This window comes from Lygodium microphyllum, chromosome 13 (assembly GCF_053477565.2).
Source record: "Lygodium microphyllum isolate KBCC chromosome 13, Lygodium_microphyllum_v1.1.10, whole genome shotgun sequence".
Lineage (NCBI taxonomy): Eukaryota > Viridiplantae > Streptophyta > Polypodiopsida > Schizaeales > Lygodiaceae > Lygodium > Lygodium microphyllum.
Window position 1 is genome coordinate 30,286,623 of NC_141147.1, and position 25,004 is coordinate 30,311,626.

The following is a 25,004-nucleotide window of genomic DNA, read 5'->3' on the forward strand; positions in this document are numbered from 1 at the left end:
CACCCTCATCCAGAAAATCAGCCAATACTGCAAACGAATTCTGGCGACCTGCTTTAGAGGTAGAAGGAAAATCCACTGCCTTGGGAGTGGGGCGGGGATAACCCCGATCCCAGGGTGTAATCACATTACCTTTTGTATCAAACGCCAGCTTAGCAGGTGGGCCCTTGGGGCCGTCTGTATAGACTTTCCTTGTAGACTGATTACGGGGGGCAGACGAGGCCATAGTACGCGCAGCCTGCTGTGAAGTGACCATTTCTTTCCTGTGCGTATACGTGCGCACGGAATCCTGTGAAGCATTAGGCCCAGGATCCGCCAGGCCTGCATCCAACTTTTTACCTTTTTTTTGACGTGCCTCAATCCAATCAGTGCTACGGGAATCCAAACCTAGGATCTGTTGTTTGCCTTTATCCACGACATTAGGTGGCTGAAGGGCCTCTTGTGTCGGGGCATCAAGCACCATGTCATCCTTAGGCAGCACAACCTGCGCATCCTCAGAAGACGGTTGCCTTTCAGGGCATTCGGCCATAAAATGCCCAATTTACCACATGAAAAGCAGTGTCCTGTAAAGTTGCCCCATTTTAAGCGAAAATGCAAAGGATGCAGAACAATTGAGACGAAGCCACGCAGGCCTTTTCCTGGCCGTGCCCCATAACATGCATAAACGGTTTCGGTTCATAGCCCTGAGGCTTGGGGGAACCAGCACTGTTCCCACAACTGCCATCGCATCCTTCAACAATGGCCAATAGACCGCCAGACAATTTTCCACTTCCACCTACACCGGGCATTCTCGTTGAAGCAGACGCTGGAAGTCGCCCATAGGGCGCCATGGTACAACATGGACCAAGCGGCGATCAAAGAATAATGGCAACTTGGACAGGAGCTCAGCTCGATGTGTTTCCGATTTCAACAGCACCTCATAAAAGCCGTGAGGTCCAAGGAAGATCTCCTCAACACACTCCCCTTGCAATAAATGGTGCATCCACTGGCGAATATGTGAAAGTACTGGGATCCTGCCAGTGAAGAAAAGTATAATTGCACGGTCATAAAACACCGAGAAGGACCGCAAGACTGATTTCGGGTCCACCGTGGCTTCCAGCACATCATCAGTTCCTGCATCAGAAAAAGTTTCATTATTATGCTGGACATAATCGCCAAGCAGAGTATTGGCAAAGTCCAGCAAATGCTCCCAGTCAATCTCCTGCGAATCCACAGGATCAGAGGCAACCTGCGCATAGGAACGTTCCTGAGGACCCATTGGCTCGTCAGAAGTATGCTTGGAGCGTTTGCCTGCAGGCGGCAGTTCAGAACCCGGAGGCATCTCCTCCGTGCACGGCACCATATCCTCCGGCTCCTCTGTATCGGAATCAGGGCCAAGGGCTGCCACCGTCCGGTCTAGAAAATCTATATCCAGGCCAGCCATGCTGCTGTCTTCTCTCTCTCTCTCTCTCTCTCTCTCTCTCTCTCTCTCTCTCTGTGCAAGTCCCGCAGACCTGCAAAATCAGGGAACCACCCGGCTGCAGCAACAGGACTGCAACAGGGCTGCTGTGGAGAACAGGACAGACACGCGCAGATGAACCGGGGCACAAGGCAACGGGTTAGACACAGGTGAGGCTTCAACGCGGCTGCATCAGCCCTGCACGTTGACGCAGAGCAGTCGACCACAGACGGAGCTCTCTGCACAGGTCAAACGTCGACGGGGCAGGTGTCAAGGGGTCAGGCACAGGGCAGGCGTCGAGGGGGCAGATTTGAAGGGCGCTGCACGCTGGCGCAGAACCAGTGACCAGCGGCGGATCTGGCGAGCAGATGTCGGGCGTCAACGGAGCCTTTCGATAGAGGGCGCAGGTTAGGGCGATGGCAGGGGCCGCGATCCACAGGCCAAACGGGCGACGGTAGCAGGTCGCACAGGACTGGGCGACGTCAGGGGCCGTGGTCCACAGGTCAAACAGGCGGCAGCAGGGCAAGACGCACAGGCGACGACAAGGCTGCACGCACGCTCGCCATCTCTCTCTCTCTCTCTCTCTCTCTCCACACACACTCTGTGGCGACTCTCTCTCTCATTTTAGGGTGTGTCTCTCTCTCTCTCTCTCTCTCTCTCATTTAAGAAGCACAAGTTCAGATATAGCCATTCTTCTCTTCTTTGCTATAGAAATTGCAAGTTTTAGCCATAGAAACATGAGTTGACAATATGTATGCAGTTGAGGATGGCAGCCAATTTTCTCCTCTCTATATGGGGAATCCATTGGGCAGCTTTGTAATTCCATTTACGGCAAATTATGTTGCTGTTTTTGATCTAAATTCCATCAAGACAAATTATTACAACACAATAGACTGAAATCATGTCTTCTCCTCTGAGATTTTGGGGTGCTTTTGGTTCTCCTTTCTTCATCACATGGTTCTTGGCACCACATAAAGGCTGCTACTCCTTGAGCATTGACATCCATGGTTGAGAGGGGGTTTCTTTCCTTCATTTGGTACCACAGGTTTCAGCATTGTCTTCTTATCCTTGATGTCGGCATCCCTTCCTTGTTGTACTTACCCTTTGCATTGCTCGATCATCATCTTTGTAAAATTGGCTGCTTGGGCAAGGGGACAATTCCCCCATGAGGGACATTGTTGAAGTGGCACCTTGTTGCATGCATATGCTCATCAAATAGGACTGCTCTATGCATCTCATTGTGTAGAGCAGCCCTAAGCACATGGCTCTCTCCTAATTAGCTCATTAACTAGCCCCAAAGGTCAAACCTCAAACTTTAATGCTAAAAGAGTTTCTATGTCCATTGTCCCATAAGCAAACTCCCATAGTGTGGTTGGTTCCTCATCTATGAATACATGGTGTGCATAGTCACTAGTATCCTTGATCATTTAGTTCAGCCTGCTCCATTGAGTTCTCGTGGTTGCCGGCTCCATTGCCTATGGCTGCCACCTTCTTCTAGCTCCTACTGTGGGCATCCTCAACTGCCACCTACCCTTTTGGAGGCTTCTACAAGCTGCATTTTGCCCTAGCTGCTGGTGTCATCATCTTCTACAGCTTCACAATCTTCAGGCTGCCTGCATTTTGCGACTTTCTACAGCTGGCTGGGTTCTGATCACCATCTACTGCATGATGGACAGCTTCTGGACTGCACTAGTTCCTGTCAGGCTGTTCCCAGCTGTTGCCCTGTTGATTCAGCCTTTGTCGACAACTGTGTTTTCAGTTTGATAAGCTGCCCCGCTGCTGTACAGATCTTGGAGGTCATACACTACCCCAACACAGTCCCACAGGCTGCGCTTTTGCTGCCTGTCCATTTCTCTGAGCTCAGATGAGGGGTTTCAGCACTCGGGATCCATCTTTGGTAGACATTACACTTTGACATTTCCCTCAGCCCGCTCCCATGAGAGCCACTGGTTGTTGGACTACTTTGCCTTTGAGCATTGTATACAAATATTCATTTACTTTTAGCATGTATTTAATTTTATCAGAGCATCTTCTTCTAATTTGGCATTTTTGCATTTTTGTGTGAATTATTGCGTTTTGGTAGTGTTCATACATTCTTGTTTTCTCAATGCAAACCCTAGTATATCTCCACTTGGATTATCATGACATCCCATATGTCAAAGATGTCAAGGATGCACTCAACTTTGCACTACCATAGAAAATAGTCCATCCTATCTAGATTTTTTGGAAGTGGAAAGGGAGGGCAGGATAGGCACATCTACGGGTTGTGCCATAACAGCCAATTGTGGACTGGTGACCATGGAAGAGGTATCAAGGAGAGAATGATATGAAGGTGGTCGAGAAGGACCCTAGTCACAGTTTGTCTGTTGATTTGCGTCATAATCACTCTCTCAATCTCGGCAGTCTTCGTGATTTGAACCTTGGTCTTTTTGGTCTTGATCATCATTGTGTGAGAGTGCGCAATAGAAGTAGGAACACACACACACACACACACACACACACACACACACACACACACAGAGCAGAAAATGAAGGAAGACTGCACTGACTGAAATGAATGCTGGATACAAAGCTGTGGACTGATTAGACCTTGCACGCAGCCCAGAGCATCATTGAGGGCACCAGATCAGGCTGGAAAAGATGGCAGCACCAATGTGTATTCAATCCGAACAAAACATTTGGTGGTTGTGAGCTTTTGAAGTAGATATAGAGGATTTTTAAGCATTGGGATTTCCATCAAACTTCAATATCTAATGTGATCAATAATCAACAAGTAGGAGAGGCGCTTTGTCAAGGGGTTTGGAAACTACAAAATAGAATGATATATAGTTGGGGATTCGCAGACACTAAAATGCATGTAAAATGTTTCAAAGGGAGCCGCTTTTAGATGTCCTTCTCTCTATTTCTATCTCTAGCAACAAAGTTGAACTCTAAGAAAATGGAATAAAGCTCTCCCTAGGCACATCAAAGACTCACAATTCAAGGAAACTTTGGATATTCCTTTAGGGAACACTCACATTGAGAGGAAAGCAATGGTGGAGTAGAATTGTCATCAATGGTAATAGTGCCCTCTCTGGAATGTACATCTTGAAGCCAATCCTTCTTGAAGGTCATGTGAGAAGATGCGCCGCTGTCCACAAGCCAAGGCTTCTCTTGAGTGGTAGAAGCTAGGGTTGTATCCTCCACCTCAAACAAATGTAGGAAGGTAGACTCTGTGGTAGCGAGGGTAGCCTTCGAATCCTTCGAATCCTTCTCCTTTGGCTTCAAATGAGGGTACTTCTGCCTGTCAAAAGATGACGTACCAGCGAGACAATAGGGTTTGCGAGGAGGAATATGGAGTGAACTCGGCAAACATGGAGAAGAGAAGAGAAGAAAGAAGAAACTCTGATGAATGGAATGATGAAGACTTGAATCATGGAGTGAATGTGATACAAGGGAACAAGAGTGTTGTAGCACAAGGAAGATGATGAAGACAGCCATGAACCACAAACCAATGTCCTTCTGAAGGGGTGTGAGGGTAGTGGAGAGGCTGGAGAGAAGAGGTGACAGACTGAATGAATCAGCCGTAAAGAATGAATGAGAAAGTGGCCTATAAATAGGCACAGTCAGTCTAGGATGGCCCCCTTTTTGGGGCTGCAAATCCTAAACGCAAAACGCAGAAACACAAATTGCGGGTGAAGGGTTTCTCAACACCCTCTCTCAAGCCCAAAAAGGGGAATAAGAGAAGAGTGAGGTGGAGATGCAATGCTAAATGCCAAAGAATGCTCATGCAATAGGTACCACTTGGACAATGTTTCTCATGGGGAAATTGTTCACTTGTCCAAGCGCCTTAGTATAAAGATGATGAAAATATGCAATGCATAGGAGGAATGTTGGACTTTGTGTGGTGTCGAGAACCATAAGGATATGCCTGTACTCGATCTCGGGAGTTGGCTCCATGCTGACTAATTGAACAAGGCAAGAAGAGAAGAGGAGGAATAAGATGTAGAGGATCCCTAAGATCCAAGATTTCCATCGGAAAGGTAACTTGCAATAAAGAATAGAAGATAGTGTGAACTGGAGAATCCGAAACTCAACCTCGGGAGAGAAGCCACTAGTTCCGTGCATCCATGCTGGAAGGAATAGGAAGGCCTCGTCACCAAGTCGCGGCTAAACCTCCGAGGTCCCGATCTAGGTGGTACTGAAAGTAGAGGATGGGTGAAGAACTTCATGTGGAGTAGGTTTCCCCTTTGAGGTGGGTGGTGGAGGGGCCCTTGCTGAAGTCGAAGAAGTAGTAGATGCCCCCTCTGAGGGCAAAGAAATAACATCCCTCTCTGAATCCCCCTTTGAAGTAGATAGGGAATTGAAAAACTCATGGATCACGGACTCTGAAATGTCTGATGACGAAGGAAGTGCCGCCGGTCATGTCGAAGAAGGTATTTGGGGTGCTGAAGAATTCCTGGAGGTGGCCTTTCGAACTTGAGTAGTTGAGGGTGGGGCTAAGAAAGAGCAAGAGGTGGGTAACAGTTGCTGTCTCTTAGTGGAGTGGACTGGGTAGCCGAAGAAGAGGAAGGAGGCGAGCAGTCACTGTCTCTCGAAGGAGCGGACTAACGAGGAGACGGTATCAAACAATCACTGTCTCTCCATGGAGCGGAGTGCAGATCCGTAGGTCGTGGAAGCCACTGTACTTGAAAATGAGTGGGAGAAGATTGTTGCTGGCATTGCGACAATCTCGAGGAAATCGTAGCGTCAATCTATCCTCCATGTGCTCAAAAGAACTTAGTGCGCATCGGATGCGTCTTATTGTCTTAAGCATAGTACTTTGATAGCCGATGGAGAATGATCTCTGCAGCCCAGAAAGGAGAGGTGGCACAAGGAGTGCCTGGTGGAAGATGCATATACTGTGGGGGGTTGGGAAGCAAAGGTCGAAGTCGGCATGCATCGGTGGTGTGTCCAGTGATGCCACAGTAGGAGCACCCTGTAGTTTGGTTATCTATTGGTAAAGAAGCCATGGGTACCAGTGTGCCTTGCTGAAGAAGGAAGAGGTGAGCCACGAACCATAAACTGCAATGTTCGCCTCAAGGGCTAGGAGGGCAGTGGAAGGGCTGGAAGTAAGCTGCCAGTGGGAGGAGGATGCGACCAGTAGTAAGAGATTGCAACAAGTAGAAAGACGCAGGTGAGGAGAGAGAAAGACTAAAAACGCAGGCTAGAGGAGAGAGAAAGACTCAAAATCAGGAAAAACTTGCAACAGCAGTCAATATGCTGAAATCAGCTCTGAACAGTGTGTGGTAGGCTGGAAATAGGCGCCAGACTGTTGTAGACAGCAATGGCCAGCTTGGACCGTGATGTCCTTCACGTCCGAGGTGTGGGCAACAAGCTGAAATACCTGAAATTTGCAAAAACGAGATTGTTTTCTGAATGGAGAGTGATCAGCAACAATCGCTCTGCTGTAAACAATTGCAAATTGCGGGTGGAAGGCTAGAAACAGATGCAAGACTGTAGATGACATCAAAGGACAGCTGAGACTGTGATGTCCTCCGTGAAAGGGGTGTGGGCAGCAAACTGAAAACACTTGAAACTTGTAAAAACGAGATTTCGATGTAGCGGAAGAAGAAGAAAAGTGGATGCCGAACCCGCCACCGATCTTTGCCATCACTGGAGTGGAGGATCTTTGTGTTAGCCTGCTCTTTATCATTCTCAGTCTGTCATCTCCTGGTTGTGAGCTCCTGTCAGAGTCTGACAGGAGATAGAGGAGCTCTGTCAGTTCGTTTAGTGGCTGTCCTTGTCAGTCTGCAGCCTTTGGGAGTCATACAGCCCATACTGGGCTGTTATTCTGCAGTCGGCCCAGTTTCCTGGGCAGGTTGGCGATTTGGCAGGTCGGCCAGTTTACTGGCCTGGGGGCTATATATAGCAGCCCCCCCAGTCATTCCAGCATTGTACTCTGCAGGTTCAGCACTGTCTCCGTCATCTCCGTCTCCGGCATTGGTGCTGCCATTGCTTCCAGTCTGTTCTGGTGCCCTCATTGACGCTCCGGGCTGCGTGCAGGGACTGCTCTGTCCATTTCAGTGTATTCAGCATTCATCTCAGTCAGTGCAGACTTTCTTCCTTCATTCCCTGCTTTCTCTCTCCTCTCCTCTGTGTTCGTGTTCTTCTTCCGTTGCGCACTCTCACATGGTATCATCGCCTGATTGAGAGCACGGAGGACATACCCTCAGGAGTGAGATACCTTACTGCTGCTGCCATCTGATCAACAACTGCCAGGCGACTTCTTCTGGAGGCTCTTCAGCCTGCGTTTTCTGTCCATGCTGTCTACAGAGGCTGCCACGTCATCCAGCGACGCAACAACCCTGCGTTTTCCACCAGGCTGTCCCTCTTCTGCTGGGCGACTCATCTACAGGCTGCGTTTTGTTGTTCTGCTGGTCGCTTCCACTCTAGGCGGCACATTTCTTGTTGGCGACTCCTTTCTTGGCTGTTTCCTGGTACTGGTGGTCTCTTTTCTGGTGATCGTCATCAGTTATCTTTGCGTTTTGCAGATCCAGGTGTATGTAGGCATTCTCAGCCTGCGTCTTGGTGGTTGGTGACCACATTGCTGGTCATATTTCGACATCGGCACAACTTTCTTTGGTATTTTGCAGATTGGAAGATGTCTTACCAGTTTTCAGGCTTTGATGACTCAGAGGATGAACTTCTTTCTCATCATTCCTCTGAGCGGAGGCGGGATTATCATGAGGTTCGACGTCGGGAAGAACCTCCTCGCACTCGTCCTTCTTCAGTCCATGCATCTCAGAGGGTTCCATCTACCGCGAAGGTCTCTTCCGTGAAGACTGCTTCAGATGTGCGGATGCCTTCCTTGATTCCCTCTATTCAGGTGCCGATTCTCCCTTCCTTTCCGAAGGAAGATAAGTTGGATGGTTCCAACTACTCCCTCTGGTCATGCAAGGTGGCCTATATCCTCCATACATTTGACCTTTGGGAGCTTGTTTCTTCACCCATCGACCGTCCCCCCGCGGATTCGTCCAATGGCACCTCTATGGACCGTGTAGCCTTATGGGATAGGCTCAACTCTCGAGCCCGTTCCTTTCTTTTTATGAGTCTCCATGATTCCGTTCTTGTACATGTTCACAGGTTACAGACCGCGGCAGAAGTGTGGAAGAAGCTTGCATCTTTGTATCAGCACAAGACATTTGCCTACAAGATTTCCTTGGAGAAGAAGTTGCGGATGCTCAGTCTTGATGATTCTCCTTCCATGAAGGAGCACATCACGAAGATGGAGGATATGCGAGGCGAGTTAGCCTCTCTTGGTCGTATGATATCGTCTGAGGATATGGCGATGATTCTGTTGACTCAGCTGCCATCACCCCGTTATGATGTCTTCTATACCAGCCTCATCACCTCGAGGACCCGTGAGACACTCCTATGGGAGGAGCTTTCCCCGCTTGTCTTGGAGCATGATGAGCGACTCAAAGAGGTGGGAGCCAGTGGCTCCACCAAGGCATTTACGGCCGGCACAGGTGGCGGCAAGAAGAAGAAACAAAAGAAGGAGAAGGCCAAGGACAAGAAGGAGGAGGACAAGAAGGATGCGAAGGAGAAGAAGCCCAAGTGTCCCCATTGTGGGAAGGGCACTCATCCCGAGGAGAAGTGTTGGCAGAAGTATCCCCATTTGAAGCCTAAGGAGAAGGACTCGAAGGCGGCCTCAGCCACAACAGAATCTGCATTTGTGCATGTCTTTGTTGAGGAGGATACATCCCTAGCTTCTACCACACAGGAGAAGCCTTGGCTCGTCGATAGTGGAGCATCTTCACATATGACCTTCCGTCAGGATTGGCTTCAGGATCTTCGTTCCAGAGGGGGTACCGTCACCATTGGTGACAATTCTACAGTTCCTGTTCGAGGCGTGGGGACTTTACCTATGTTTTCTGACAGGCGGTCTTCCTCCGCCAAAGTTCTCTATGTTCCTGATTTGGGTTTTAACCTATTATCTGTGCATGGCCTTACTCAGCTAGGTACCCGAGTCATTTTTACACAGGATGCAGTCATAGTGGAGGATGCTTCTACAGGTGATGCTCTTTGGACAGGTACACAGGAGGGTGGGCTTTATACGCTCACAGCCTTGGCTGCGCGGACTTCCCATGAGCTTGGGCTGCTTTGGCATGCTCGGTATGGTCATTTGAACCTCGATTCTCTTCGGTGGGCTTCTAGGAGAAAGATGGTGGAGGGACTTCCTGATTTCCCTCCTCTTCACACTTTGTGCCCTAGCTGCTTGAGGGGCAAGCAGCACAGGCAGCCTCACCCTCAGGTTGCTTCTAGGAGGGCTACTTCTCTGGTTGAGTTGGTTCACACCGACCTTTGCGGACCTATGGGCACGGCCTCCCTTGGGAAGGCTAGGTATTTGATGCTGATTGTGGACGACTTTAGTTGTTATGTGTGGCCTTATTTCTTGGAGTACAAGAGCGAGGCGTACTCCCGTTTCTGTGAGTGGCAGGTGTTTGTGGAGACCCAAACAACTTCCAAGGTTCGTGGCGTTCGAGCTGATCACGGTGGCGAGTTCACTTCTCACCTTTTCTCTCAGTTTTGCAGGGATCATGGTATTCGGGTGGAGTATTCCCATCCGAACACACCATCAGAGAATGGTGTGGTGGAGCGTGCGAATCGGACCATGGTGGAGATGGCCCGATCTATGCTGGAGCATAGGAGTCTTCCTCATTTCCTTTGGGGTGAGGCGGTGGCTACAGCGGTGCATATTCGCAACCGCTCTCCGACTTCGGCGTTACAGGACATGACTCCGTATGAGGCTTTCTTTGGGAAGAAGCCTTCTGTGTCCCATTTTCGCATCTTTGGGTGCGATGCTTTTGTCCATGTGGACAAGAAGAAGAGGAAGACGAAGTTTGACTCTAAGTCGAGAAAGCTTATCTTCGTTGGTTATAGCACGACCACGAAGGGATATCGGCTCTACGACCCGACGACGCGGAAGGTTGAGGTGAGCAAGGATGTGATCTTTGATGAGGCTTCGGCCTTTGAGGATCCGATTGATGGTTCCATTTCAGATGTTTCTTCGTCATCGACGCCCCCCCCCTCCTCCTTCGGCTTCCCTTTCCCCTTTGGTGGATGTGACTCCGTCTTCTACGAGCTCTTCCATCTCCACTTCGGGATCTTCACGGGATACACAGCCTTCTTTTGATGCGGAGGATCTACCTTCACTCGGTGAGGGGGAGTCCCTCTCCGATTTGGGTGCTTTGCAGGTTCCGGAGACCCCCCGGTCTCCCTCACAGCAGCAGGAGTCTCTCAGGATTCCTTTATGGTATCGCCGGCTCATGCAGTATTCAGGTGTTACTCACTTTCCTGCTTCTTCTATAGGTCCACGTCAATCAGCACGTTTACAGGCCCAGCGGGATAGTTCACTATGTGTGAACTATGCTCTTATGTCACAGATTCTTCAGGATTCCGAGCCTTCCACTGTGGAGGAGGCTCTTGCACAGGATATTTGGAGACAGGCTATGCAGGCCGAGCTCGATTCCATCGAGTGAAACCATACTTGGGAGCTTGTTCCGCGTCCCGAGAAACGGAAGGTGATAGGTGTGAAATGGGCCTTTAAGACCAAGTATCTTGCAGATGGCTCCTTGGACAAGCATAAGGCTAGGCTTGTTGCCAAGGGTTTTGCACAACGCGCAGGCTTGGACTACTTTGAGACTTTTGCTCCTACAGCCAGGATGTCCACCATTCGCGTTCTTTTGGCTCTTGCTGCTCACCACCGTTGGCCTGTTTATCAGATGGACGTCAAGTCTGCTTTTCTGAATGGCGTTCTTGAGGAGGAGATTTATGTTTCACAGCCTCCTGGTTTTCTTGTGCAGGGGAAGGAGGATCATGTCTACAGGCTGCGGAAGGCTCTTTATGGTTTGAAGCAGGCTCCTCGTGCTTGGTACCAGCGGATTGACCGCTTCTTTCTACAGAGTGGCTTTGCGCGCTCCGCTTATGATCCCAATCTCTACTTACGGGTTGTGGATTCTCTTTCTGTGTTCCTTATCTTGTATGTGGATGATCTTATCATTACAGGGAGTGACACTCAGCAGGTGGAGCATACTCGGTCCATTCTTCAGCAGGAGTTTGACATGACGGATCTCGGGATCCTTCACTTCTTTCTAGGCCTGGAGATCTATCAGATGGCACAGGGCATTTTTATCTCGCAGCACAGGCACATCTCCGAGCTTCTTTCGGAGTTTGATATGGCTGCGTGTCGGCCTATCTCATGCCCCATGGACCCAGAGTCCAAGCTTTTGACAGCAGGAGTTCCCCTTACAGATGCCACTCGTTACAGGTGCCTTGTCGGCTCTCTTATCTGGCTGCTTCACACTAGGCCGGATATCTCTTTTGTGGTGGCTTTATTGTCTTCTTTTATGCAGACTCCTACCCAGGATCACTGGCAGGCAGCCTTGCGGGTTCTTCGCTATTTACAGGGGACTCGATCCTTCGGGATCATGTATGGAGATGGGATTACTCTTTCTGGATGGAGTGATTCTGATTGGGTAGGTGATGTGGATTCGAGACGATCCACTACAGGTTATGCTTTCACCCTTGGATCCGGTGCTGTCTCTTGGAGCAGCAAGAAGCAGCCTACTGTGGCCCTTTCTTCTATAGAGGCTGAGTATCGGGCCCTATGTTCGACCGCTATGGAGGCAGTTTGGCTCCGTCGCTTACTGGCGGAGATTGGCTTTTCCCAGACCGGACCTACGGAGCTGCGCGTGGATAACCAGAGTGCTCTTGCTTTGGCCAAGAACCCGGTGTTTCATGCTCGCACGAAGCACATTGAGGTTCAATATCACTATGTTCGAGAGCGGATCGTGGATTCGGAGCTGGTGGTGGTCTATTGTCCTACGGCGGCCAATGCAGCTGATCTCTTTACGAAGCCTTTGCCTCAGGCTTCTTTGCTTCATCACATGCGGTTCTTGGGTCTTCAGACCCTCCCAGGATCTGAGAGGGGGTGTTAGCCTGCTCTTTATCATTCTCAGTCTGTCATCTCCTGGTTGTGAGCTCCTGTTAGAGTCTGACAGGAGACAGAGGAGCTCTGTCAGTTCGTTTAGTGGCTGTCCTTGTCAGTCTGCAGCCTTTGGGAGTCATACAGCCCATACTGGGCTGTTATTCTGCAGTCGGCCCAGTTTCCTGGGCAGGTCGGCCAGATCTGGCCAAAGTCGGCCAGATCTGGCTGGTCGGCCAAATCTGGCCAGGTCGGCCAGATTTGGCAGGTCGGCCAGTTTACTGGCCTGGGGGCTATATATAGCAGCCCCCCCAGTCATTCCAGCATTGTACTCTGCAGGTTCAGCACTGTCTCCGTCATCTCCGTCTCCGGCATTGGTGCTGCCATTGCTTCCAGTCTGTTGTGGTGCCCTCATTGACGCTCCGGGCTGCGTGCAGGGACTGCTCTGTCCATTTCAGTGTATTCAGCATTCATCTCAGTCAGTGCAGACTTTCTTCCTTCATTCCCTGCTTTCTCTCTCCTCTCCTCTGTGTTCGTGTTCTTCCATTGCGCACTCTCACACTTTGCCACTATTTGAGCAGATGCAACTATGATACCATGTCAAAAGATTGTGTACCAGCCAGACAATAGGGTTTGCGGGGAGGAAACGGAGTGAACTCGGCAAACATGGAGAAGAGAAGAGAAGAGAGAAGAAACTATGATGAATGGAATGATGAAGACTTGAATCATGGAGTGAATGTGATACAAGGAAACAAGGGTGCCGCAGCACAAGGAAGATGATGAAGACAGCCACGAACCACGAAACGCAATGTCCTCCTGAAGGGATGGAGGGCTGTGGAGAGGCTGGAGAGAAGAGGTGATGGATTGAATGAATCAGCTGTAAAGAATGAATGAGAGAGTGGCCTATAAATAGGCATAGTCAGTCTAGGATGGTGCCCCTTTTTGGGGCTGCAAACCTTAAACACAAACCCTAAACGCAAAACACAGAAACACAAATTGCGGGTGAAGGGTTTCTCAACACTTACAACATTTACATCTGCAAATTGCAGGTGAAGGGTTTCTCAACACTTACAACACTTCTCTTTAGGGTGAGTGCCCTTCCCACAGTGTGGGCACTTGGGCTTCTTCTCCTTCGAATCCTTTTGGTCCTCTTCCTTCTTGTCCTTGTACTTCTCCTTGTGCTTCTTCATCTTCTTCTCGCTACTTGTACTTGCAATAAAAGCCTTGGTGGAGCCAAAACCATTGGCCCCCACCTCTTTGAGTCGCTCGTCATGCTCCAAGACAAGTGGTGAAAGCTCCTCCCATAAGAGTTTCTCACAGGTCCTTGTGGTGATAAGGCTGGTGTAGAAGATATCGAATCGAGGAGATGGCAGCAGCTGAGTCAAAAGAATCATAGCCATATCTTCAGAGGAGATCTTCCGTCCAAGAGAGGCATGCTTACTCCTCATATCCTCCATCTTCGTGATGTGCTCTTTCATAGAAGAAACATCAAGACTGAGCATCTGCAATTTCTTCTTAATAGAGATCTCGTGGGCAAACGTCTTGTGCTGATACAAAGATACAAGCTTCGCCCACACTTCTACCGCTGTTGGCAACTTGCGAACATGTACAAGAACATAATCTTGTAGAACTCCTAAAGAGAAAGGAACGGGCTCGAGAGTTGAGCCGATTATGTACATCAACACAAAGTATAGATTCAATTTCAAGGCATTACTTTAATCATACAATTTACATGAAACATAATGAAAAGAATAGCACAAGAATACTCAGAGAATTTTGCCAAAATAAATTTCATTATAATTAATATGAGTTTGATTTGACTCAATATTTTGTACGAAACGTGGGTATCATAGAGTAATTGTTACAAGGATAGCAGCCACATGCCATGCAAATCTTAATAGACACATTGGATTGACAGCTGAGACTAAGTTGTAATTAGGGAATTGTCACCCATCCACAGAAGGAAGGCTGGTTACATGGTTTCGTTGTTGGGATTACCAATCATTTCCTTGATTTGGTGGGCCCTCCGCGAGGCACGTGATTGCAAGCCAAAACTTTGTGCTAGTGTTGATTTTTACTCTCAGCTAGGAAATTATAGCAATATGTCTTCATACAGTGAGATGGACTCAAGTAGTGATAATATCTCTCAGTATGAACATTCACATGGGAATGAAGAAAATGCAATGCTCTGACCTTGGACAAGGCTCAAACCATGGATATCAAGTTGAAAATGTTGTTGTTGGGCAAGAGGTGCGCCTTCAAGGCATAAGGAGGTTGATGACCAGCAAAGTGGAGGAATTTGATAACCAGCTCAAGAACTAGATGAGGATAGTAGCAAATCTCTTTGCTGAATTGGCAAAGGATCCTCAATTTACTTGATTTTTAAATGCTCCAAAGAAGGATAACAAAGGCAATAAGAAGAAGACGTCTTTTGGTACTTACGGGGCAAGGAATGCAAATGCAAGGCCATTACAAAAGTGCCAATCCAATGGATTTTGGACAGTTGGGCATGCATGCTATGATGGGGCAGTCAGGATATTTTGGTGGAAACATGATTTTTCATGCCATGCTTGGACAAGGACCGCATACGAAATGTATGGCAAAAATCCCTATAGTATGTAGCAACCAATGCATTGTGTACAAGGCCCAATGTATTCGGGTATGGTTGGAAATATGCAAAACTCTATGTATGGCAGCATTGGCTTGATGCTTGGGGCACAAAGTAGCATGCTTGGTATTGCATCTGTATCCCTGAATGCTTATGGGGCTCAATGAATGAATGCCGGTTATGCAAATGCTCCATTTGACGTTAGTTTTGATGTGAATTCAGCAAATGCACCCTTTTTGCAGTAGCCAATGTATGACAATTTGATACCCAAAGGGGTAGCTAAAGAGTATGATGTGGGTGGAAAAGCAATGAAGTTTGAGTCCTTTAATGGTGTATAAGATAGGTTGAAAGCTTTGACTTTCATTTAGTAGTTTGATGCAGTCTATTCAGGGGGAAACTTCATGGAGTCCTTAAAGATTCGAAAGGTAGCTACTTTCTTGAAAGGGAATGCATTACAGTGGTGGTCCACTCTTTTGATGCAAGGTAGAGCACTGTTAATGTGGATACAATTCAAGCAAATGTTTGCATCGAATTGGTTGACAGGTGCCTTTGAGGTGGGCATTATGACAACTTGGAATAAGTAGGATGCTAAGAAATGTACGAATTTAGAGCAAAATAATAAGAAGTTCTAGGATGCATTTTGCTGCCTATTATTTCTTATCGCTCCATACCCCTTCATGAGCAAGTGGAAAAATATGTTTGTGGACTGCCCAAAGGAATAAGGGATTTTTGCATTAAATCCATCGTGTCTAGCATGTCTCAGCTCATAGAGACTGTTGCTATAGCCGATGCTTTGTTGCGTGGGAAGGATTCGGGCTTCCTAGAGAGTGGGAAGAAGTCCAATAAAAAGTTGTATTAGGTCGAGAAAAGAGTCAGATTTGAAAAACAGCCTGAAAAGTGGCTAAAACAACAAAGAAAGGGATTGAAAACATTGGCACAACATAGGGAATTGATGGCTGCAAATAAATGTTTTATTTGTGAACAGGAGGGTCACATTGTAAGGGACTGTCCTAATAGGCAGCAAGCTGGAAAATCAGAAAATTAGGGAGATTCTAAAGGAAAGAAACCAAAACATCAGTGGGATTGGTGCTCGATGTTGTAAGTGATCAACCCAATAATGATTCTACTGAGTTGTGTAGAGTATGCGGCAAAATTAGGGATTAGCATGCATCGATTTTCTTTGATAATGGTGCATGAGCCAACTTCATCTCTATTGACATGGCTATCCTTTAGGTATTAGAGAGGATGAGATGAGACCCATAGGGAAAGTTGGAATGACATGTAAAGGCAATGTAGAGCCTGTCACACCGATCATTGGAAAGCTTCGGTTACATATACAAGGATATGTGGACAACGAAGAGTTTTTCATTGCTCCACTTGAGGGTTGTGATGTATTGCTTGGTATGCCATGGTGTCACCGTATGCATTCAGTGAATGATTCTCGTGCAAAAAAGATCACTATTCAACATAAGGAAAAGGCACTTACACTTGATGTTATGTTGAAAGGTGGATCTGTCCCTATTGTATTTGTAGCTGTCATTTCTAAAGTAATGAAAAATCATCTTTCAGTGTACTTGGTTTTCATTAAGGATAAAGATGATAGTGAGAATGTTGGGAACATGTCTAAGTTAGAGAAAGATCGCATGTCATTTTTGAAAATGTATGCTTATTGCTTCTCTCAGTCACTTCTAGGGAATTTACTACCTAAAAGGCCATAAGATCATGGTATAGATCTTATCTCTTGAAGTAGCTCACCTAATAAGCCACTCTATAGAGTCGGTTCAGCCCAATAGGAGGAGATTATGAGTTAGGTAAATGAGCTATTAGAAAAAGGGCTGATTCAGCCCAGTGTATCTCCTTTTTGTTCTCTAGTGCTTTTGGTGCAGAAAAAGGATGGTTCATGGCATATGTGCATTGATTATTGTGCTCTGAACAAGATCACAATAAAGAATCACTTTCGAATTCCTTAGATCGATGATGTTATGTATAGATTACAAGGGGCAACTATATTTAGCCATATAGATTTGAAAAGTGGGTATCATTAGATATGCATTAGACCGGAAGATGTGCCTAAGACAGCTTTTAGGACATCTTTTGGATTGTATGAGTTCCTTGTTATGTCTTTTCGACTTATGAATACTCTTGTCACTTTTAATCGGATGATGGATCGTATCTTCAGGCCACACAGAGGATTTGTGGGCACTTTCTTTGATGACATGGTTGTCTATTCAAAGAACAAGGCAAAGCATAGAAAACACTTTGACATTGTGTTCAATGAACTGTGTGAGCATAGGTTGGTTATCAATGACAAGAAAAGTGAATTTTTCTTGCATGAAATCCACTTTTTGGAGCATATTGTATCGGCTGATAGTATTTGCATGGACCCTGCAAAAGTTGAGACAATACGATTATGGCCACCTTTGAGGAATGTACATGAGATCTGCAACTTCTTGGGTTTATGTTCTTACTATAGGAAGTATGTACGCGGGCTTGCTGAAATTGCATCTCCATTGCATGCCTTGCAGAAGAACGATGTGCCATTTGGATAGATAACAATGGAAATTTCAACATTTGAAAAGTTGAAGGAAAAGACGACTTTAGATTGTGTGCTTGTGTTGCTTGATCTAAGGAAGTCATTCATAGTTCAATGTGATGCATGTGGTAACAACATTGGGACTGTTCTTATGCAGGACGGTTGAGTTGTGGCTTATGAGAGTCAAATTCTCCATGATGCAGAAAAAAATTTGTAGGTCTATGAGACAGAGCTCTTAGCTGTAATTCATGCACTGTCTATGTGGAAACATTATTTGTTAGGGGTTGATTTTACAGTGCAGACAGACCATCAAACTTTGAGGTACTTTCTGACACAGAAAAAGTTATTAGAGAAGCATATGAGATGGGCAAATTTTCTCTCTATGTTTCATTTTCAGATTGTATATATTAATGGTAAAAAGAATATTGTGGTTGATGTATTGCCATGTAAGCCACAAATTTCAGCCATCGGCATAGTTTATCACAATGAATTGGATGCCATTAGCATGATTTATCACAATGTTTATGATCAGCTTTGCAACGGCGAACATCATGAACAATTTGTGCTAAGAGATGGATTTTTGATGATGTATGGACGATTGTGTGTCACAAAGTAGTTAAGGCAGAGTTATCACAGAAAGTCATGGTTCTCTATATGCAAGACATAGAGGTAATGATGCCACGGTCAATGCAATGGAGCATTTTTTTTATTGGCCAGCTTTGAGGCTTAATGTAGAAGAGTTTGTTAAGACATGCATCATATGCCAGAAGGTAAAGCATGATAGGCAAAAGATGTCCGGTTTTGTTGTAGCCCTTGCCTATTCTAGATAGGCCTTGGCAGAGCATTGCAATGGACTTTATTTTTGAGCTTTCTAAGACACTCACAGGGAATGATGGGATATAGACTATCATTTGTAAGTTTAGTGACCAAGTCTATTTCATTCCTTTGAGGAAGAAAATAAAGGCTGATCATATGGCATGATTGTTTTTGCAACAAATCTTTAAGTATCATGGTATGCCAGAGTAATTGAGACCTCAGATAGCTAATTTATTTTGGAAAGAATTGTTTGAGAATATGGATAGCAAGCTAAAATTCTCATCATACTTCCATCTAGAGATAGATGATTAGTCTAAGGAAGCAAATTCCACAGTGTTAGATCTTTCAAGGTGCTATGTTTCAGACCACAAGATACAGTGGGAGCAGTATTTGCCCTTGGTTGAGTTTGCTTACAATAATATAGTGCATAGTTCTACGGGCAAAGCTCCATTTGAGGTGGTTGAGGATAGCAAGAAGGTACTACCTATTCTACAAACTAAGGATAAGATCTTTGAGGCTAATCGTTATGTGGGAAACTTGGATGTAGTCTATGCAAAGATAAAATATGCACTTCATAGATTGCAAGAAAGCCAAAGGAGGGCAACTGATCGCTACAGATATGCTTTGCAGTTTGTAGAGGGTGATTATATATTGTTGTGTTTTGAAAAAGCAAGGCTAAAAAAGATGAAAGGAAAAGAAAGATTGTATTCGAAGTTGAGTATGAGATACTATGGGCCCTTTCAGGTGTTGGATAAGATCAGCGATGTGACATATCGGTTGAAGCTACCTCCATATTAGCGGAGATACAATGCCTTTTATGTCAATTTGTTAAGGCCTTTTCATGGTGATGTACTAGAGGATATGTCTGCTGACATTCAACTTGAGGTTGAGGAGCTGGATGAGATTTTAGTACCCGAGCAGATTTTGGCATATAAGGAAAGAAAGGTAAAATGTAAAGTTTCTAGGAGATACTTGGTGCAATTTTAGAATTATTCACCAATGGATGCCAAATGGATGGAAGAGGATGACTTGACAAATCATTCTCAATTGTTGTAGCTTTACTTAGATGCATTTCAGTTAGAGCCGACTTTAGTTCCGTAGGACTCTGTCAGGTTCAACAAAGCAAGGGTCTAGAGTATTGCTTGATGCACAAGGGGGAGATGGCACTTCCATTCCTCCAGTTATGGATAGCTCTTGTATATAGTGGATATTGGATGTATTCAGCAAGCATCCAAGGTACTATGTTGACAGTATGTTTGCCATGAGGTCACTACTCAGTATACTAATCACTGTGAGATGTATGCAGATGAGTATGAGTTTCGTCCGGGCACTGGAACTATACTTTTGTATCAGCTTATAATCAAATTGGCATGAATTTTGCCTCAATTTTGAGACAAAAATTATGATAAGTTTTAGCTTAGTTTTTGATTATCTTGAGAACAGTTTATGGTCACTTTTGAGATTAGTTTTATATCAGTTTTTGCATTGATTTGCTGATCAATTTTTGCAATGAGTTTGTGATCAGTTTGGGGTCACATTTGCAATAGTTTATGATTAGTTCTTAGATTAGAAAATGATCAGTTTATGATCAAATTATACTCAATTTTCAATGGTTTATATTAGATTCCATGGACAACAGCATATGTTATGATGCCATTGATGTTTTAGCCATGGTTTTTGTTTGGTTATGCTATGCTATGGTTTGGTTTTGCTACATGAGTTGAGTTCATGAGAAATAGATATGTCATATGATAATCTCGCAATGTTATTAAAAGTCTTTGTGAGTCTTATGTTATGATTGGTTGGTAATTTTCAGCATGTGTTGGGCATATGGAATGGTTGAGCAACAATGTTGTGTTAACTATGATGCCTTAAGGAAATTCAAATCCACTATTTTGCTTTTGATGCATTTGGCAGTGCAATCGAGAACGATTGCAAGGATTTTAAGAGGGAGGGTTATCATGAGGACATGCATTTTCGAAACCTCACTTAATATGTGGATTAATTTTTAATCACATGGTTAAGTAAATGTTGCACATGTGATGTGTAATTGGGATTAGAGTAAATTTATGAGCTCAAGACTTGAGAAAATCACGAGATGTCAAAGGCAAAAGTTGCTATAAGTTATGCCGCATAGGTACTTGGTGGTATCTGGTGCCAGTTATTAGCTTAGGTTATTTATTTGACCATAAGTGTCAATTGGTGATATAAGAGAAATGGCGTTTAATGGTACTTTACGCCAATGTGATGGTCAAAGATGACAGAGAGACACTCGGGAATGGAAGTTGCCTAGCCAATTTAATTATTGGCTAGTTAGATTATTTTTCAAGACATTGAAGTAACTATTAGATTAATTTTGAGTATTTAAAGATTGAAAATTAATTATGGATAATGTTGGAAAAACCATTTGGGCCCACGCAATACTATAAAACGTTTTTAGAGGCTCGAGAGAGGCATTTTAGTATATTCAGCTTGCAAGAGAGAGGGAGAAGATGTTATTGGTTTGATTTGCAACCATTGGAGGACCTTTTGAGGCAGCTAGGGGTAGGAGAAGACCAATCAACAGCAGGTGACAGTATCTATAAGCTGTCGAGACAAGGCAACATCAGTAAATTTTAGATTCTTCAGTTCTTCACGTAGGAAGTTTGAATTTTCTCTCTTCTCTGCATTCTCTCTCATCTCCTAGCCTTGCTTCGAAGATTATAACATTGGGATCACCAGAGATTGGGAAATTTCAAATTTCTCTATTGTAACCCTAATTTGTAGTAGAAATTAGGGTTTAGTAGTAGCCTCGGGAAGCGTGTCAAAAACTGGAAGTTGCAAGACTTGGATTCAACAGGGTTGAAGCTATTTTTAGTCAAATTCAAGTGGAGGGACCTGCAAATCAATGAATTTGGGGCATTTTCTATCTCCAGTATAGCTAGTAAAGGCCAATTGATTGCATGAATCAAGGGGCAAATCAGATTGAAGACTTGCTGGTCATTTTGGACAGCAAGGGGAGTAGAAATACCGAAAGGGATTGGGAGAATCCCATTCTACATTAACTTCTTTTTCAATTAAGCTAAATAAATACGGAAAGGGGCACTAGTTTTGGGGCCAACAGGGTGTTCAATGTCCAAGATTATATGGTAAAGTGTTCATTTCAGTTTTGTGAATTTGTTAATTACTGTAAATAATGCTTATTTAGGTTATTTACCATCCAATCCGAGTAGGAAGGCTGGTTACAGTGTCCATTGTCCAAGATTATAAGTTAATTTACATTTCTTAGTTTTGTAATAATGTTACTTTTGTAGCTAAGTTGTAATTAGGAAATTACCATCTATCCACAAAAGGAAGGCTGGTTACAAGAGGTGTGGACCTCCATCTAAAATGTCTAGAACAAAAGAAACGATGGACAAATACCTTGTCAAAGCCCCAAATGTCCTTTTCTCACTTAGAATGAGGCTCACATGAACGAGATGAGCATACATGACACACGACTGCTAATAAATCTCATCAATGGCCTGTTTAAATGCATGGATATGCACATGAAATGTTACATTCTAGTTGAGTGTTCAAAGGATAGGTGGCTGGGGCACTAGAGAGAGAGAGTGTACTTGTGTTCCTGTAACATCACTTTTGAACTTGCAAAACAAAGTAGGATTTTATTTTCCTTTTACTTTTTATATGCAGAGGAGGGGTTTTCCACAAGCAACTCTGTTGGTCAAGCGCATGATGTACATTGTCAAAACGTTTTTATCTCCATGAGGAAAGTAATATAAGAGTGATGGATTGGGTGGAATCAGTGGTTTTGTCTGCTCTATCAAGGGAAAATGAGTTTGACTGCTTGATTGGTCTTAACTACATATTTGTTCTTCCTGGCATGTTTTGCAGGTTCCATCTCAGCTTCCTTACATTGCTGGCTTGGTGAATTTCCCTAAGAGATCTATCATCATGCAGTCCACTACTCATGATGAAGCCAAAGATGGTACAAGACTACCTTGGTTCTTCTACACAATGTATTCCAAATATATCTAACCTGTTGATACCGAGTAGTTCACATCTCAAAGCAGGGCCTTATTTTTTCAAGCGACCCATTTGCTTTTCTTCTAACTTTGCTTTTTCTAAAACATTATCAAAGGGGTGATCTTGCACTGCCTATCACTTGAGGTTGGGGCTGATTTCAAGCTTTTGGACATGGTTCTTCTTCTATAATGATGAAGAGTTGTTGTTCTGGATGTGGATACAAATGAGGATGGCATGAACTGAATCCAGTGGTAGTCCCAAGCATCTAGATGTTGAGGAAAAAATCTGATAGTAGAAGAAGGTTTAAAGCTTGCCCGCTAAATTCTGAACAATAGTATTCAGAATGCTCCAGACAAAGATAGAAATGCCCCAGCAGCAGAACATAGTAAAGTACAAGCTCTGAAATATAAAAAAATCACGTCCTCATAGTAATGCCCCAGCAGCAGAACATAGTAAAGTACAAAATCTGAACTACAAAAGACTCACTTCCTCACATGTTTTGACATTCACTAGCTGTATTGCTGTTTTGATTATACAATTTGTTGATGCTGAAGTCTCTGTCAAGCATATCTGGAATCTGGCACGTTCTAAGAACTTCATAGATTTATGATTGTCATGGTGGAGCTGGTTTTTCTAGTAGTTACGATGCTTATTAATGCTTTAGCTCTCTGCAGCAGAAAAATAGTTTTTTAATGGTACAGTTTCTAGTAGAGCTGATCTTTTCAGCACTTTCAACAGTTCATTTATGTCTTTTATCATGTTATCGTATCTAAGTTTGTCAAGGACAGCAGATGTTGGCAGACATAGAATACAGCTTGACAGTATCTTAATGATGCGACTTTGACTGAAGCTGATCTTTTCAGCATAATGGTGATTTCTTTATTTGACTGTTATATCCTTCTGAGAAATGTATGGGTCTCCTAGAATTTTCAATGGATTCACCGAATATTTTTGGTAGACCTAGCCATGTTACACATTATCTGATGAAAGGAAATACAAGTGTTAGAAATAGTGAATATTGACAGGAACATGAATTTTTAACAAGGAATTGAAGAAATCTCAAATATTTATGACTAGAGAGAGGGTGGTTCAGGCCAACATCAGAGGGAGTGGGAGGGAAGGAGAGAATAAGAGCTTGTAGTTGATTTCTTTAATTCCCTGTCTTTACAAATATTATCTTTCGAAAGCAAGTTCCAATGCTTGTTGGAATCACATCATTTCCCCCTTTTTATGCTGATGACAGAAGTAGTAGATTCCCTAGCCAGGAAGAAATGTGTACCCTGCAGCTCTAAGGAATTAAGGCCCATGGATGAAGATGCAGCAAAAGTCCTCTTGCAAAAGGTTGATATCAAGCCCATTTCTGAATTTATGTTCTTGGTTAAATGCCCCCTCAACATTACGTAGTATTGTCCCAATCATAAGACTTTTCATGATGGCTGTCATCCCAGTCAATGATATCTTTGATATTGAATGTCTTCCCATAAAAAACACTATTATAGCATAGTCACTGCGTGAAAAGAGTTGACCTTTGTATTTGCCTTTTCACATGTAAACCTTATGTAAACCTTGGCCTTTAAAGTATTCAGGGTTTTGTGAATCTTTTACCTTTTTACTGCATGGTTGCTTTGCACTGCATGTAACATGAATGCAAAGCTAGTTCCAAACAGCATCATCTTTTGATTTGCTCCTCAAACTTTCATGCTACAATCATAATGCTATTGATGCCAATATAACAGCTAGCAGCTTATCACCAATTTTGATTGTCAATTTCTACTTCTTGAAATTTTTATGAGCGTATAGGTACTCATTTTGAAGGCTGTTCCTTTCAAATAAGCAAAACAAGGAAAAGCTTTCTTGGTTTGTGTTATCCACTACCTTGTTCTTGTATACAGATAATTTTCTCTAAAGGTTACATAGGATTTGATAAAAGAGAAGAATTTTCCAAATATGGACAAACCTTCTTTTGTGTGTGTGTGTGTGATATTTTTCCTCTCCTTTGGCATGTACTAAGTTTTTCACCTGGATGAGATTTTGGACATTTAGGACCATTTGGAAATCTTGTAACTATATGGGCTTTGGTGACATTATCGTTGATACTTTTTCCTTCTTCCAGAGATCTTTGCAGCAATCCTATATGATTGCTAGCATTTTGATCAGAACCTGTACTCTCTTTTTTCAATATTTTTGACTTTGGTTATGTCCGGATTGAAACATAGTTATAATTTTACATTGATGTACTTTAATTCAATACCTTGGTTTCATAAAAAAAAGTGTGTGATGTGATGCAAAAAGATATTCTCTGGCTTGTTCAGGTGCCAGGGTGGAAATTGTCATCTGAAGATGGGCATTTGAAATTGGAACGGTCATGGAAGACTAAAAGCTTTCTTAAGGGACTCGAGCTTTTTAAAGCAATTGCTGATGTCGCTGAATCTGAAGGTACGCTGAACAGCAACACTTCCTCAATTGTGTGGCATTATAGATAATCTGTTTCAATATATAGTATGGTCTTGTCACTTCAAAATTTTAGGCTGGGAATACTCATATCAGTAAGATTATGTATGTTGTTACATTCTTTTTGCCCCTAAAGAGGAGAAATTGTAATCCTTAGAACAAATTTTCTGAGCCAAAGTACAATATGAGCCCTGTAATAGACTTCCAA

The 25,004-nt window shown here is 44.2% G+C and overlaps 1 protein-coding gene across 3 annotated transcripts in view; it reads left to right on the forward strand.

Moving 5' to 3' along the window:
- The window catches only part of LOC148026464 (Transcriptional coactivator/pterin dehydratase), a 104,936-nt gene that overhangs the window by 18,972 nt on the left and 60,960 nt on the right, over positions 1-25,004 (forward strand). For all 3 annotated transcript variants that reach the window (XM_087690458.1, XM_087690459.1, XM_087690457.1), the window contains exons 2-4: positions 22,214-22,307; positions 23,589-23,686; positions 24,658-24,781. In XM_087690458.1, coding sequence (XP_087546584.1) covers positions 22,214-22,307; positions 23,589-23,686; positions 24,658-24,781 — 316 coding nt within the window. The remainder of the gene's footprint in view (positions 1-22,213; positions 22,308-23,588; positions 23,687-24,657; positions 24,782-25,004) is intronic.